This window comes from Eubalaena glacialis, chromosome 10 (assembly GCF_028564815.1).
Source record: "Eubalaena glacialis isolate mEubGla1 chromosome 10, mEubGla1.1.hap2.+ XY, whole genome shotgun sequence".
Taxonomy (NCBI): domain Eukaryota; kingdom Metazoa; phylum Chordata; class Mammalia; order Artiodactyla; family Balaenidae; genus Eubalaena; species Eubalaena glacialis.
In genome coordinates this window covers 119,612,034-119,628,796 of record NC_083725.1, presented here as the reverse complement: position 1 = coordinate 119,628,796, position 16,763 = coordinate 119,612,034, and the positions used below count along the sequence as shown (strand labels likewise).

At 58.0% G+C, this 16,763-nt stretch overlaps 1 protein-coding gene across 6 annotated transcripts in view; it reads left to right on the top strand.

Moving 5' to 3' along the window:
• SHANK2 (SH3 and multiple ankyrin repeat domains 2) overlaps window positions 1–16,763 on the top strand; it is a 570,985-nt gene that overhangs the window by 286,103 nt on the left and 268,119 nt on the right. For all 6 annotated transcript variants that reach the window (XM_061202240.1, XM_061202242.1, XM_061202244.1 and 3 more), the window contains 2 exons: window positions 999–1,314; window positions 13,320–13,489. In XM_061202240.1, the coding sequence (XP_061058223.1) occupies window positions 999–1,314; window positions 13,320–13,489 (486 nt within the window). The remainder of the gene's footprint in view (window positions 1–998; window positions 1,315–13,319; window positions 13,490–16,763) is intronic.

The following is a 16,763-nucleotide window of genomic DNA, read 5'->3' as shown; positions in this document are numbered from 1 at the left end:
CCTCTTCTTGGAAAGGACACTTTCTGTTTCTGGCCCAGGGCACCGGCCGTGTGGATTCCGGCCCTCACGGTTCCCGCGGGCAGTGTCCTCATTCCAAGTCCCTGGGTGTACTGATCTCACAGAGTGAGGGCCTTGCCTCTGGTCTAGAACTTTGTAAGAAGCATGGTGAGGCTTGTCAACCCCCTCCTGTCTCACGCAGCCGGGTCCTGGTTTGATGGGTAGAGAAAGGAGCTCAGTGGGGGTTGGGACAGACTGATTCCCACCAGTAGAGCCGGGGGCTGTGGGCGTCTGGGCGGCTCAAAGCGCAGACAATCCCTGTCTCCAGTCCTGGAGGCTGGAACCTGAGATCCAGGTGTGGGCAGGGCTGGTCCCTCCTGAGGCCTCTCTCCTCAGCGTGTAGATGGCCGTCTTCTCCCTGTGTCCTCATGGGGTCGTCCCTCTGTGTGTGTCTGTGTCCTGACCTCCTCTTCTTATAAGAACACCAGTCCTGTGGGATTAGGACCCACCCTAGTGACCTCATTTTACCTTCATCACCTCTTTAAAGACCCCCATCTCCAAATACAGGCACATTTTGAGGTCCCAGGGGTTAGGACTTCCAACATAGGGGTTTGGTGGGGGGACACGATCCAGCACACACAGGGGCTCAGTTCAGGTCGTGGCGAGGAGGAACTCCATGGCTGTTTCAGGGTCCTGACTGTCATGTGCGACGGGGCGGCCCGTCCTTACACGGTCTCTGGGCTGTTGAGGGCCTGGGCGCCCGGATGGAAGTCGGACCCTGTGTCCCTTCCATCTCAAGTGTTGGCTTGAGCCTCCGTGGAAGGAAGCCTCTCTTGGTCTCCACCCGTCTCTGCTCCTGTGTCGGGGTGAGTTCCGCACATGGCGGGGTCCCATGGGGGGATCGGTGCAGAACTCACGGTGTCCGTGTCCTTGGTGGCTGGGGTCCTCGATGACGGTGCCGGACGTGCCCTCACCCGCCTCTCGCGTTCTCTCCGACGCAGTGCCCTTCCGAGAGGCCCCGGCGTACTCCAACCGCAGGCGACGGCTCCCCAGCACGCTGGCCGCCCCCCGGGTCCTGCTGCGTTCCAACAGCGACAACAACCTCAATGCCAGCGCACCTGACTGGGCCGTCCTCTCGGCCAGCCCCCACCGCAGCCTCTCGCCCCAGCTGCCGCAGCAGATGCCCAGCAAGCCCAACGGGGCTGGGAAGACCCTCGGGAGCTACGCCCCCGGACCCCGCAGCCGATCCCCCTCGCTCAACAGGCTGGGCGGCACTGGCGAGGATGGCAAGAGGCCCTGGCAGCCCTGGCACGTTGGGTAAGGAGCGGCCGGGTGGGTGGGCTCCCGTGGGGACCAAGGAGAGGGAGACCTCCTTGCTCGGAGGCCCTGGATTCTAGAACTCAGGGCGGGGCCAGAGATTGAGCAGAACACCTGTTTTATTCCAACCCGGATGTTAAGAACACTTGAAAACCAAAATTCTGCCAACTGCCCTGGCTCAGACCATCACCTGAGAGCAGCCGGGGTGGCCTGGGCTGCTGCTGGTGTTTGGAGCCCGTCTCCTTTCCCTGTGCATTGGCGTCTGGGTCTCAACAGTGAAGTGTGGACAGACAGGGAGCTAAGGGCACCAGCCTGCCCTGGGCTGAGGGCTCCTCCAGGGGACACTTTTTTATTTGTTTCTTTGTTTGTTTTATTGAAGTACAGTTGATTTACAATGTTGTATTAATTTCTGCTGTGCCACAGAGTGATTCGGTTGTACATATATATATTCTTTTTGCATGCTCTTTTCCATTATGCTTTATCCCAGGAGATTAGATATGGTTCCCTGCGCTATATAGGAGGACCTTGTTGTTCAGCCGTCCTATGTATGATAGTTTGCATCTGCTGACCCCAAACTCCCAGTCCTTCCCTCCCCCACCCCCCTCCCCCTCGTCAACCACAAGTCTGTTCTCTATGTCCATGCGTCTGTTTCTGCTTCACAGATAGGTTCGTTTGTGCCATATTTCAGATCCCACTTATAAATGATAACATACAGTATCCGTCTTTCTCTCTCTGACTGATTTCACTTAGTGTGACCATCTCTAGGTCCATCCTTGTAGCTGCAAATGGCATTATTTCATTCTTTTTTATGGCCGAGTAATATTCCATTGTATATATACCACATCTTCTTTATCCATTCATCTGTCGGTTGTTCCACTAGGGGCCATGTTGACTGTCAACACACCTTAGCCAGAATGAGCCCTCACATTCACAGCCACCAGAAACCCTGGCACAGGCGAGGCTCCGAGGGGGCCACGTCCATGTGCTGGAGCCTGACGACCCCCACACCAGACTCAATAACAGCCCCGGCTGGTCCTCTTGTGTCTGCCCGCGAGGCAGGGGCAGGGGGAGTGTCTCGGAAGACTCTGAAGCAGCCCAGGGGGTGGGAACCCCATTCCGTCCTCTTTCCAGACGAGGAGACAAGGCCGGCGTAGGCCAGAGCATAGACCCCCCTCGGGCATCTCACTCGGGCCGCGGGCGCTCCCCTGACTGCCCTGTCTCCCCAGCGGTCAGGGGGGCTGCATTCCCACCCAGAGCTCCAGCTCCCGGGCACACTGTCCACCTCCTCACGTGCCCTTCAGAGTTTGTCAGGCCAGGATGAGACTCCCTGGGGGTGGGCTCGTTACTGGGGCCTCAGTGCTGGTTGAAGCAGCCAAAGCAGTGACCCTTTCTGACCCCGTCACCGCCTCTGCAATCTCACGTGGACCCGCGTACTGCTCCGTGCACCTCAGCCCACCTGGCTGGTTCCCCACAGAGGACCCTGCAGCCTCCCGTTTCCCAGATGAGAGCACTGAGGCCGGGTCATGTAGCCGGGGCAGGTCAGGAGGGTTGTCCTCCTTGAACTCTGTCCTCACCCGTGGTGGCCCAGGGAGAGCCGGCACACCAGTGTGTCCTGCCCGGCGTGGTCTTTCTGGTGAGGGTGGAATGCCCCCTTTGGTCCGGCCTTCTGCCTGGTGACCCGGTTCCCCATCCCACCGCGCCCCGTTCACTTGGGCTCACCACGCCTGCCTGTGGTGAGTCTGGCCAGCCGTGGTCACTCCCGATGCCACGCCCCCCCCACCTCTGATCGGGGATGTCAGGGAGGCAGCCGGGCTCAGACCGGGTGGAGGGCTCAGTGCTTCACGTGGTCCTGGGAGAGGGCTGATTGCTGTGACCGGGGGCAGCAGGCCAGGTGTCCGGGCTGCAGCCGTGAGGGCGTGGGGAGAGCGGGCCTGTGGCGACCCCGGTCTCCTGGCCCCTTCTCGGTGCCAGCGCCCCGAGGCCCACATCGGCGCTGGAGCCCATCCACACTTCCCCCCCGGAGTCTCATTCTCACACCCGAGAGCCCATCCTTTCTCTGGTCTAGATTCTCTCTCTGAGTCACCCCAAGGGAGAAGTCCCAGGTGCTGCCGAGCGGCGTAAAGCTAAATTAAAGGGTTCCCCCAAGGCCTCAAATTCCACTTCACACCGTTAGCTGGAATTATGACTATAATGTTGAAGAGAGTGTGTCCCCTTCCTCCAGTACGAAATCTAATAAGATACCGAAGGCAGGGTGGCCAGGGACTTGCAAAAGCTCAAATGAAATATTGCTGTGCAGAGAGGACAGCAGCTGGCGTATTGCAGGGACCCCGTCTGATTGTCCCTGATGTCCTGTGGGGGGGGGGTGTGCACACTTGTGTGTCCGTGTGTCTTTGTGTCCGTGTGTGCATTTGTGTTTGTGTGTGTGCATTTGTGTGATGGTGTGTGTGTATGCGTGGACTTGTGTGCCTGTGTGTGCACTTGCACGTCCATGTGTGCACACGTGTCCGGATATGCACGCATGTGTGTGTGCACGTGCATTTGTGTGTCTGGGTGTGTGCGTGTGTGTGTGCACTTGTGTGTGTTCGTGTGTGATGGTGTGCCTGTATGCATGGACTTGTGTATCTGTGTGTGTGCACTTGCACGTCCATGTGTGCACGTGTGTCCAGATATGCACGCATGTGTGTGTGTGCGTGCATTTGTGTGTCTGGGTGTGTGCGTGTATGTGTGCACTTGTGTGTGTTCGTGTGTGATGGTGTGCCTGTATGCATGGACTTGTGTGTCTGTATGTGCATCTGTGTGTGTGCACTCGTGTGTCCGTGTGTGCACGTGTGTCTGGGTGTGCACGCGTGTCTGGGTGTGTGCGTGTGTGTTTGTGTGTGCACTTGTGTGTGTTCGTGTGTGATGGTGTGCCTGTATGCATGGACTTGTGTGTCTGTATGTGTATCTATGTGTGTGCAGTCGTGTGTCTGGGTGTGCATGTGTGTCTGGGTGTGCACGCATGTGTGTGGTGTGCATGTGTGTGTGACGGTCACAGCTCCAGCCTGTCCTGAGTGCTTGCTGCCGGGGCTTCCCGAGCACACACCTGGACTCCTCCTGGGCCACTTAACGCTTTGTGCTTCGCCTTTGGTGACTATAACATGAGGATCATAAAGAAACAGCTCCCTGGTGGCTCTCTAGACTGAACGAGTGGCTTCATGGCGGTCCTCGTATGTAATAAGTGCTCGGTGCACGGTGACCCCGAGATGCAGCTCAAATCTGTGTCCAGCCCAAGGCCGGGCGCACGGCCAGGCCCGTTCCCTGTCACCCGGGCTGTGCTTCGCCCCGGATGTGGGACTTTCAGTGCTGACACCAGGCCGGCTGCCTGTCCCCATCAGGGAGAGCTGTCCCGGCCCTGCCAGCACCCACCTTGCCGTGTGGTCCTGACTGTCGGCCCTGCCTTCGCTGCCATTTCCCGGCCTCCTTCCCTCCCCACCCCTTCAAAGCCAGCCTGGCCCTGTCAGGTGGGGAGCCCGCCTGGCTCAGGATCTGCTCACTCATCAGTGACAGCAGCTACGCCCTGACAGGAGCCCCTTGAGTTGCTGGGGTCCTGCCCCCGAGACTCCCGTGTCATAAAAGGGACCTGCCAGGCACCCTGGCTCCCCGCGGTCACCAGGATAATGGTGGCATTTGAGCCACATGCAGGCTCTCTGCTTTCACACCTGTGCTCAGGCGTGGACACGGCCGTACACGCAGCCCCAGTGACGGGGTGCCTGCGCTCAGGGTACCACAGCACAGCCCCTGGGCCTTGTGGGGGCCCAAGGAGGCAGCTGAACCCTCCATCCCGTCTCTGTCTTCACAGCTCAGAGCCCAGCCCTTTCCTGGGACAGACGGGGACCCTTGCAGGGAGGACACGGCTCCCAGCCTCGGGGCTGCCCAGGTGCCCCCAGAGCGCTTTCTGGTTATCACAGAACCCGGAGGTGCGTTGGGATACTCCCCAGTCATGGAGGGGAGAGCCCCAGCTCCACGCGCACCCCTCTGTCTGCGGATCCTGTCTCAGTGGGTAGCTGCCAAACCGCCAGTTGCATCCAGCTCTGCCTCCTACCTGCTGTGTGACTTGAGGCAAGTCACGTAACCATTCTGTGCCTCTGTTTTCTCATATGTAAAAGGGGCCTAATATGTTTCGGACGAGGATGATGCGGAAGGTGGCACCCGCCACGTGCTGAGACCCGTGTAAGTTCCACAGAAGTGTTGGCTGCCTTAGTGTCATCACTGTAAAGGGCATCTTGGAAGGCCCTCTGACCACTGCAGAGGAGGTCATCCTGGTGACAGCTGCGGCTTGGGCAAAGTAAGGGGCAGGGGAAGTGGAGGGCGTCAGGTCAGCCAGGTCGAGGGAGTCCCAGCGTCCTGAGCATCTGGCGGGGGTTCCCCCAGGCTGCCCACCCCACCTCACCCCCTCCTTCCTCTCTCGCTGCCCACGGGGAATTCTGACCGCTCAGCACCCCTCCTTCAGGCAGAGCCCGTAAACGCCCACCTGAGGCCCCAGAAGCCTCAGCCAGGAGTGTGATGGGCACCTCCACGTGGCCAGAACCAGCCTCGGGCCAAACCCTCAGGTGTAGGCTTGACGAGATGGGCCTGAGGCCTCCCCAGCCGCCCAAGCCCCACACACCCATCCGTGGGCTCCTGCCAGCCCTGGCCGAGCAGCTTCCTCCCGGGCCTGGGCTCTGTGCTGTGGGCCAGGGCAGCCTCCCACATGGAGCCAGCCCTCGATAGCCAGCCAACCTGAGTGCAAATTAGAAGAGGGAAGAGGGTCCAGAACGGACGGGAACCCGTCTGCCTGCAGCCCATCCCGGTGCCCTGCCTCACCTGGAGGCTCTGCACGCGCCTGCCTGAGTCGCCCTCTAGTGGCGCCCACTGGCATGGCTGGTCCACGTTGCTAAGAACCGGCCTGAGAAGGGGTTTCGCTGGGTGGTCCCATCACCCACCGCCTGAGTGTGGAGAGGAGTGCGGGTCCTCCTAGGATCCCTCCCAGCTGCCCTGTTCTCTCCAGGTTGGGACCAGCTCTTGACGTATTTCTGCAAAGCTCGGGCAGCTAGTCCTGAGGGCTGCCCTGGCCTCACCGGCACCAGGGGGCGTGCCGGCCACCCTCCCATCAAAGGAGCGGTTCCAGGGTGGGTTCGGCTCGACAGAGAGAAAAGCCTGCTGAGTTCAGGCAGGGAGGCTGGCTGGCTGTGTGTCCTGCGCACCCACCTCCCCCGTGGGCAGGGGCTGAGCTGGAAGCGCTCCCAAAGTCTGTCTCTCAACCAAGTTGCTTTCGTTTCCCTGAACTCGGCTCTATGGGCAGAGCGGGGGGCCCCGAAGGGTCTGGGTCAGTGGGAATCCACCCCGGCCCGCACACCCCTTCCAGGGGATATGCCCCCATCTGGGCAGACTCGGGGGGTGACAGGGCGCTGTGGGGTCCCTCTGGCTCGTGCCTGTCCACCTCCACGCACCCTTGTCCCGCCTCGTGGGGACACAGGGACCAGGATGCCAGAGCTGTGCTCCCCCAGCGGCACAGGGACCTGGTTTCCTCGGTGAGAACTGCGGCGCTGCTCCCCGCCATGTGCTCGTCCTGACCCAGAAAGGGGGAGGGGGTCAGCAGACAGGGCAGGGGTGGAGTCGGGCTGTCCCCCACCACCCTGCCCGCTGCCCGACCCCGGGTGCTAATGGCATGTCACCCGGACGTCAGGAGTAGGAGGTCCATGAGGAGCTGGCCGCCTGGCGGGTAAGCGGGGCCAGGTGAGGGGGGCACCCCGGGGCAGCAGGTGCATCCGGCCTGCTGAGGAATCGGGTCCGGGCACCACACGGGCTGCCCTTGCCTGTCACTTTCTGTCCTTCTGCACTGGAGACATTCAGTGTTTGCTCTCTCAGCTGGTGGCATAAACGCATGAACGACCGGCCTGTGATGGGCGCTCACCGTGCAGAGGCGAATACCCCAGAAATGAGGGCGGGAAGCATGTCAGCCCCGGGGGTGATGTGGTCGAGGACAGGGAGCCCCTAAGAGACTCCCCCAGAGGCAGAGCTCACACAAGTCAGGGCTCGGACCTCCCTGGGGGAGACAAGGGGCCCCCACGGAGGAGGGGGGCTCTGGAGGTGGAGAAACGGGCAAGCCAGGCATCCGGGAGAGGCAAGGGGGTCCTGTGTGACCGGAGCAGAGTGTGGGAAGGTATAGGGAAGGACGCACATTCCAGACTATTCCCCATCCCTCGGGGGCTCTAGGTGCCCAGGCCCTGCCACCTGGAGCCTTGGGTTTGCAAACAGGCAGAATCCCAACACCGGTGGCCTGGGGTCGTCCTGGAGTGTGTCGGGGCAGCTGGACAGTGCGGGGGCTCTGAGACGGGCACGCTTCTGAGATCACGGGGCGGGGGGGTCGCACTTCTCTGGAGTCCACAAAAGCCCCCGTGCACACTGGCCACCCCAGCAGGACGGGACATCTAATGATTGTCCATCCCCGATGCACCTCCTCAGGACCTTGCGGGGAGGCTGTGGCATGTGGGGTGCTGGCACCAGAGCCACAGAGGCTGGGCACGCAACCCAGAAGCCCAGGAGGGCGCCACGGCGCACAGGGCGATGTGCGGGCTGAGAGCTCTGGCATTTCTTCCCGGCCCGAAGGCAGAGGAGGAAACAACGCTGATGGTACAGGGGGTGACGTGGAGTCTGAGCTTCCATGCTTAAGACACAGCTGTCAGCGGGGTCAGGACTTGGGACCTCTGTGTTGGAAACGCCACCCTCTGCCAGAGCCGCCAGCAGGTAACCCTCCAGCAGCCTCCTTCCACCCATCCCACGTGAGTCTGGAACCTGGATGACACCCCGATTTCTAGCAGGTTCCCAGTTCCGGGAGATTCTGCTTCTTCATATCTGTGATTCTGCCACCACTCTGCACACAGGGCTCCCCGTCTCCAGCCCAGCTAGGGTGACCCAGCGCCCCTCCAATCATGCCCCTGGTCTCTGTGGCATCACGTTTGCCCCAAACGTCCCAGCAGAGCCTTTCGCGCAGCCCACGCCCTCTCCCCGTCACCCCAGCCTCTGTGCTGACCCATCGGACACACAGAAAAGCATCTTGTCAACTTGTACTTCTCCCCCATGAGGCTCAAGTCTGTCTCAAGTCCATGGGTGTCTGCAGACCCACTAAATACTTGCCCGGTGAAGGAGTGGATGGATGTGTAAGTGGCTGACGAAGGAACGAATGGAGAAAGTTCCATGTGCAGGCAGGTCCCTGTTCATCCAGGATAGCTGGGAAATGTCCAGGTCACCCCATGGCCGACCAGTTTTCTGATATTGACAATTCAGTGATGTAGCCCTCATACCAAAACAACGCAGTTGGAATTCCTCCTGGCTGTTCTTGGACAGAACACAAGGAGAGTGTGGACAGTCTGGGGTGGGGGAAACTTCAGACCCATCCTCACTATGCAGGCAGGACGGGCCCAGCCTGGCCTCCAAGAGCGGACAGCACTGCCAACCTGGAGCCACTGGGGGGCTGTGGCCCCTGCTGCCGTCGAGGGCTGCCACGGGGGAGCAGGGCCCAGCAGAGGGTGCATTTCATAAAACGGGGCAAGGGAGGTCATGGTCACCTGGTTCGTCACCGCACAGAGCAGGGAGCCTGCAGGGAACCCTGAGCTGGGATCGGGGAGCCAGGATGTGAGGTCAGCTCTGTATCTCTGCGCCTAGGTCACTATTTATGGAGCCTCCATTTTTCCACTCGTGACACGGCACTTTGCAAGGCTCAAATTAACCTGGAATGAGAAGATGCTTCAGCGTTTGTGTGGACCACACATCACTGCTGGTACCTAGAATCGTAGACGCACTCTGGTCTTCAAGGACCAATTTCTTCCTGTTCTTAGACAAAGCCTTTCCGGGCTTGGACCGATGAGTTCGGGAGCTGACCGTCTGCAAAGTGGCTCAAGGAACAGAACTCCCAGACTGGAGCTGTGTCAGCTTTGACTTCTCTGCCCAGTGACACGCTCTGGCACCGGCTGAAACCAGCTGGCTGACACATGCATCTTGTCACCCACTTTCCAGTTGAAGCAGAGAGTGGTAAGCAGAGAGTGAAGCAGACGTGTTGAGTGTTCACACACCTGTGCAGAGTGGTTCCTGCTGACTCACTCTCAGGTCTCTCCAGATCATCCCCTCTTATCACGTGGGGAAACTGAGGCTTCCAGGGGTTAACTGACTTATCCAACATCTGGTAGTAAGTGATCAGCTGGGCTTCCGGCAGGGTTCTTTTGAAATTTGGATGGATGAGTGAATACGTAATGCTTGTATAAGTGGTAAGATGGATGGATGGATGGATAAGTGAGTGGATGGGTGGATAGATGGATAGGTGAATGGATGGCTGGATGATGGATGGATGGTCGGATGCATGATGGATGGATGGGTGTATGGATGGATAGGTGAGTCAATGGATGGTTGGATGGATGATGGATGGGTGTATGGATGGATAGGTGAGTCAATGGATGGTTGGATGGATGATGGATGCGTGGGTGGGTGGAGGGATGGGCAGCTGGATGGATGTCTCCTGAGGATCAAGTTTTCAGGTTGGACGCAGTCTCCTTGCTGATTGTTGTTGATTACGCACAGTGGGGTCCTGGGGCTCCTCATGTGGTTCCCAAGCTCTGGGCATAGCAGCTGGGAGTCAGGTCTGGCAGCCCCAGCTGTGCTGCTTACCCTCTGCCCTGCCCCAGCCACCATCAGCATGGTCCATCCTTATCTTTTCTCTGGACTTTGACCTGCCCCCTCCCCTGGGGGAGAAGCCCACCTGCCTTACCCTGCTGCCCTCAGAGTCATCTCCCCTTCTGGTGCTTGGGGACCAACTCATGGGCCCACCTGCCCTTCCGCCCATCACCCCTGGTGTCTGCTGCAGCCACACATCCTATCCAGGAGTGTCCGTGCGGCCCATTTGTGACCTCCTTGGTAGGACAACCTGCAGTCTCTTATTGGGGTTTAACACATCAGGCACTTCCGAGCATCCACTACTGCACCCCCAACCAGGGATGGGGGCACGGAGATGGTCAGATGCAGAGGTGATAACTGCCATCAAAGCTTCAGTGACAGAGCCGGCGGGGGGCAGGGAGGGGGAGCTTCGTCTGTTTTCCCTCACTGATCCTCCTAGCAGCCCCGTGTGGTGGGCCCCACCCGGCCATCGCTCAGTGCAGATATGGCAGGTGCATCGGGGGAGATCCAAGCACTGCTTGTGGAGGTCTGGGGAGAGGAGGCCTTCTGAGCCTGGTGTGGGGTGCCCCCCTGGAGCGCCTGCCTTCTGCTGACCCCAAGCCTCTTCTGAACCCTTGAGTTCCGGTGGAGTGGCCCCAAGGGACACTTCCCTGTTGCCGAGGGACTGAGTCCCCTTGGTTACCAGGACTCACTGTCCCCTGGCCTGGGAGCCGGAGAGGAGACCCCTGATGACGCTCAGCCCCTTGTGGCAAAGGCGCTGTCTCCCCCCTCCCCCCCGAGCTCCGAGTAAGGCTGGGTTGAGGCGCATTGAATGGATGGATCTTCTTCCTGATGCAGAAGGCGGGCGGGACGTCCTCGCAGGCGGGAACTCTGAGGGCCGCTCTACTTTTCCCGGTTCTTTTCCACCACAGGCAGGTGGCCCAGATTGTCCTTCCTCTCTGGGAGTCAGCTGCCTTGCCAACTGTCACCTCTGGACCAGAGGTGGTCACACAACCTGGCTCTTGCAGGCGTCACAGCTCTGGGCTCCTGGGGTGTTTGGGGATCAGTGATATCCATCAAGAGGGAGTATCCGGCGCTCAGGGTGGATTTTCCCATCTGTGCATGCCGATCTGTAGCCAGCTGGGTGGGGAGAAGGAAGTGGGGAGGGACAGTAAGGCCGCCGGGCAGGGCTGCCTGGTGGTGCCAGAGTTTACAGGGGCACCTGTTTCCCAGGATGCTGTGACCTCCGTCTGTGGCTTCAACTTGGTCAGGGAAGGCTGGGGTCGAGGAGGCAAGAGAGGGGGCATCCCTGGGGACAGGAGAGGATGAGGACTGTGGCTTGTCAACTCTCTGTGTCTCTGAGCCCAGGCGAGCACCTGGGAAAGGTCACATGCCTCTCCTCTGCTCCGTGTGGTTTAGGGAGAGCTCTGGGCTTTGGGGTCGGGCAGGCAGATCTGACGGCCGATCCTTCTCCTCACCTGACTCGCATAAATTAGGGTGTAAACTGAGCATGTCCCGTGTGTAGACATGGGCTCCTGTGGCCAGATCATCACCGTGAGTGAAAAAGTAAAAAGCATGACAACATACAGCACAGTCACGCTTACGTGAATTCTTACCAGCATAAAGCAAACCATACGTTATTTATCAGGGGTGCCGACGTGGGTAAAGCACAGCACAAAAGGAACATGCGGGGTTCACGTTAAATCCCGAAAGTGAATGGTCACATCGTATTCTAGAATTTTCCCTGCAAGCCTGTTTCACACCTAAAGGTGAGAACTTCTTGCGCGCAAGAAGCTCAAGCTCCCTGTGTGGGCTCCCAGGCCACGGCATCTGTAGCTTGAAAGGAGAGCCATAGCTGGGGACCCCACCCTTCACAGTCATGAATTTGTGACATGAGTGGCCCCCCCCTCCCGAGACTCAGTGGTGGCTCCCTGACTCGGGAACCTTCCCCAAGTATTATTAATATTCCTCTTCCCCGTGGCGGGGTGTCCTCTTGGGAGACACCAGCCGGCCGTGAATGCTTTTCTTGTCTTTCTGACCAGGAGGCTCTGGAGCATCACCCCTAAGTCCCTGCCCAGGTTCATCCACGTGCCTGGGTTTTTTCTAAAGACCCCACCATGGGAGGAGAGCTCAGTATGACTTCTCCAGATTATGATTGATAAGAACGTGCCCTCTTCTCTCCGGAAGGAGTCACCCGGGTCACCCATCAACCATCACGATGACATGGGAATGTCGTCACGGAAAACCACTTTGCACGTTTCTCTGGGAACATGTGCTTCTCTCTCTCTCTCTCTCTCTGTCTCTCTCTGTGTCTCTCTGTCTCTCTTATATCCCACCGTTGGGCCCCGTTAAGTTAGATGTCCACGCTCACTGTCAGGCAGGGAAGTTGGCCTAGAAACGCACGCTCTTTGTGATACAGTCACATAAAACAGGAAAGAATTCAAGTCCCACTTGTGAAGTGTCACCAGGGCAGCTGGGCGTGGGCTGCCTGCACCGCGATAATGAAGGCTTTCGCCAGTAGGTTCTGGGTGTTTCCGCACATGGTGTGGCTGGCGCTCACAGTGAGACTGATAAAACGGCAGAGACCCAGGCTGCCTCCACTGGAGTTTTTTTTAAATTGAAACATGCACATAAAATTTACCGTCTTACCCATTTTCACGTGTGCAGTTCAGTGGCATTAAGTACATTCATGTTGTCGTGCGACCATCCCCACCATCCATCCCCATCTTCCTCATCTTCCTAAACTGACACTCTGTCCCCATTAAAGGCAAACTCCCCCTCCCCCTCCCCCAGCCCCTGGCCCCCACCATCCTGCTTATGAATTTGAGTACCCCAGGTACCTGCCCTAAGTGGAATCACTCATTATCTGTCCTTCTGTGACTGTCTTCCTTTATTTAGCATCACGTCCTCAAATTTCATCCATGTTGTCACCGGTGCCAGAATTTCCTCCCTTTTCAAGGCTGAATAATACTCCATTGTGTGGATGGACCACATTTTAGGTATCCGTTCATCCATCAGTGGAGACTTGGGTCATTTCCATCTTTTGAGAATAATGCTGCTATGCACGTGGGTGTGCAAATATCTGTTTGAGACCATGCTTTCACTTCTTTGGGGTACATACCCAGAAGTAGAACTGCCAGAATTACCTGAGTCTTTTAAGCACTAATGCTGCCCCCCGGGCCTTTTCACGTCTCCAGGCCCGTCTAGAATCAGGAGCTCCGATGTGACTGCTCGGGGCTCAGCGTTTGTTATGAACAGATGGGCCAAGGGTCTGGAGTGTGCCCTGCTCTGTCTCAGGCCGTGACCCTCCCTCTCTGTCTCTGCCCCCCTCTCACCTGCAGTCCGGCTTTCCTGCCAGGCGCCAACAAGGATGTGCTCTCGGCCTTTGAGTACCCGGGGCCCAAGCGGAAGCTGTACAGCGCGGTCCCCGGGAGGCTGTTCGTTGTCGTCAAGCCATACCAGCCCCAGGTCGATGGCGAGATCCCCCTTCACCGTGGCGACAGGGTCAAAGGTCAGTGTCCATTCTGCTTCCAGGGCGGGGTCAGGCTGGGGCCCCTCAGCCTCAGTTTACCCGCGTTGGGGTGTCGGTGTCCGGGGCATTGCTTCCGCGGGGCCCCCTGTGGAAAATACGGAGCCCTGGGAGGGCAGAGAGGGGATTAGAGTCATGCTTATGGCCGCGGCGACTCTGATGTCCATTAGGAAGGGTAGCACGTGAATATCTGGGACGGGAGTCCACTACAGAACAAGCAGGGGAGGGGCAGGCGAGGGTGTCGACAGGCAGCTCTCTTCCATCTGGAAAACCTCCCAGGGCCTCAGGAGGAGGTGGGAGGTGGTGGTGGGATGGGGCCGAGCCCAGGTCGGACTCAGACGCGTCTCGGGGCTCAGGGAGGGGCATCCAGGTGGATGGTTCAGCCTGGGGGCCTGCGACATTCCAAGGAAGGAGATCCACCAGGTTAGAGGGAAGGAGGCCCAAAGCAGAATCCTGGGAAATGTGGGTGAAAAGCCTTGAGGGCCGCCATGCATGCCAGGAGTTAGACCAAGGGCAGTGCCAGCAATGGGAGCCAGCGATGGTTTCTGAGCAGGAAGATGAGGTGTGTGAGGCCCTTAGGGAAGATGGGTTTAGTGCAGGCACGTGCAGGAGGTTGGCAGTGGCTGTAGAGGAGCCCTGTGGTGCTGGAGGCCACACGAGGAGGGTAAAGAAGTGACAGGTGTGGGCTGCAGGCCACATGGGGGCAGCTGAGCTCACCAGGCAGAGCAGGAAAGGGCACACCATGCCTGGCCCTGTCGCTGCAGGGCAGCTTTCGGAAGATGCATGGCAGGGGCAAGAAAGTATGCCCCTTAGGGGTCAGTCGGTCAGGTTCAAATCCATCTGGCCCTGAACTGGTAATGACCTGCTTCTTCCTCCGTACCGTGCAGTAATCTGGCCAACATCACCTGGGTTTTCCAAGTTTCCAAGGACAGCTGGAGACCCGTTCTCTCTTTCAACTCCTTCTGGTAATTCAGCCGCATGTAAACTTGACCATCTGGTGGCACCAGCATGTCCCAGGGGCTCTGTTTATTTTATTCCCATCATTTTTTTTTAACCTTAGGTCCTTTCTATTGGTCTATTTTCAGGTTCACTTGCTCTTTCCTTTGAAATGTCCCCTTCACCGTTAAGTCTATCTTGTGAATTTTTTAATTTCAGAAATGACACGTTTAAATTCTAGGGTTTCCACGTGTATTTCTTTATAGTTTCTCTCTATTTGCCAAGACTTCCTATTGCTCTGTTGAGATTTTCCCTCTTTGGATGTGCATGCTGTTTTACAACATCGTGGATGGGTGTCATCATCCCTCTAAAATCCCCGTCTGTAGTCCCACCATGAGGGTCATTTTGGGGTCAGGCTCACGTGGTTTTCTCTTCTCTGGAGGATGGGCCCCATCCTCTTGGGTCTTTGCCTGTCCGGTAATCTTCTGTTGCGTTCTGGACATCAGGGTGTTAAGTTGTGGAGATTATGGCTTCAGTTCATTCTTTCTTTCTTTTTGGAGGGTTGCCTGGGTGACAGCTCAGGCCCCGACTTGAGCGGAGCTGCTCTGCATCTTTTCAGAGAGGTGGGGGCCCTGAGTTGGCCACCCCTCCCTGGCTGTTTCCCTTGTGAGGATACCCCGACTCTCTTCAGGGTGCCTGGTTTCCTGGCTCCATCCTTCTGGTTCTTTAGGCCACTCAGAATGCAGGTTTTTCCTCATGTGCCCCTCCCCTGCCAGCCCTGCCGTGGGGACCATACTTAGTCCAGGCTATAAGCCGTGGAGAAGGGGTTTCCCTATCCAGCTCTGCTCCCCTCTCCCCCTGGGTAAGCATGCATCCCACCAGGCGCATCTACTTCTGTCCACGTTCTGTACCTTTTTGCATCATATTCAGGGTTTATAGCTGCCTTCTGGGGTGGGGTCCAGTGGGGTCTTTGAGCATCATACCCATAAGTCCCTGATTGTCCCTATGTAGTTTAACACAGTATTTTTGTTAACTTTTAAATTATAAACATTCAAATTATAAATATAAGCACTCACATGACCTGCAATTTGGAATTTTAATACCAAATACCAAAGAGCACCGGGTCTCGCCGCCCAGCCCAGCTCTGAAATCTGCTGAGCCCACACCCCTGGGCTTTCGTCCCCCGTGTGTCCATCCATCCACCTTGCTGTCACCCCCAGGCCCGTGGGGGGCTTCAGGCTGGGCTGGGAAGGGCCTGGGGAACCTTCCCGGTGACCCAGTGACCGGTCACTTCATATCTGGGGGCCGCGTGTCCTTGTCCACACATCAGAGTCGATAACAGAGGAGATACAGGTGGAGACTTGTTAACACCTGCTGTTTACCAGGCACCCTGCTTGGGGACGTCACACGTTTTTCCTTGTAAACCTCATAGCAACTGTGGGCCGAAGGTGTCATATCTCATTGTGTGAGTCAGCACGGGCTGCTATAACAAGGCTCCCCAGACTGGGCGGTTTAAACCTCGGAATTTACTGTCTCCAGTCCTGGAGGCTGGAATCTGAGATCCAGGTGTGGGCAGGGCTGGTTCCTCCTGAGGCCTCTCTCCTCGGCGTGTAGACGGCCGTCTCCTCCCTGTGTCCTCACAGGGTCGTCCCTGTGTGTGTGTCTGTGTGCTTTTCTCCTCTTCTTATAAGGACACCAGTCCTGTGGGATTACGACTCACCCTAGTGACCTCATTTTACCTTAATCACCTCTTTAAAGCCCCCCATCTTCAAACACAGCCACATTCTGAGGTTCTGGGGGTTAGGACTGCCACATAGGGGTTTGGGGAGGACACCATCCAGCGCACACAGGGGCTCAGTTCAGGTCGTGGCGAGGAGGAACTCCATGGCTGTCTCAGTGTCCTGACTGTGCTGTGAGACTGGGCAGCCTGTCCTTACATGGTCTCTGGGCTGCTGAAGAACTGGGCGCTGCCCAGATGGAATTTGGACTCCATGTTGACTTTTAAAGACCCCATCTCCAAGCACAGTCACAATCTCAGCTGCTGGGGGTCAGGACTCCAACAGAAGAATATCGGGGACAGGATCCAGCCCATAAAAGACCCCTGTCTAAGTTACATGGTAACTTGAGGCAAGGCTCCCACAGCTGCCTACCTGGGGATGGGGATTCCGGTCTAGTTTGTCTGGACTTCGAGCCCAGCCCCCTTTGTCTCTCTGAGTCGCTCACCCCTGCAGTCGGCTTGGTGCCGGCGTCACTTGGCTGTGCCCAAGTGTGTGGCCTTGACGTTGCCTGGAGAGACGAGAGGCAGACGCACGGTCCCCAC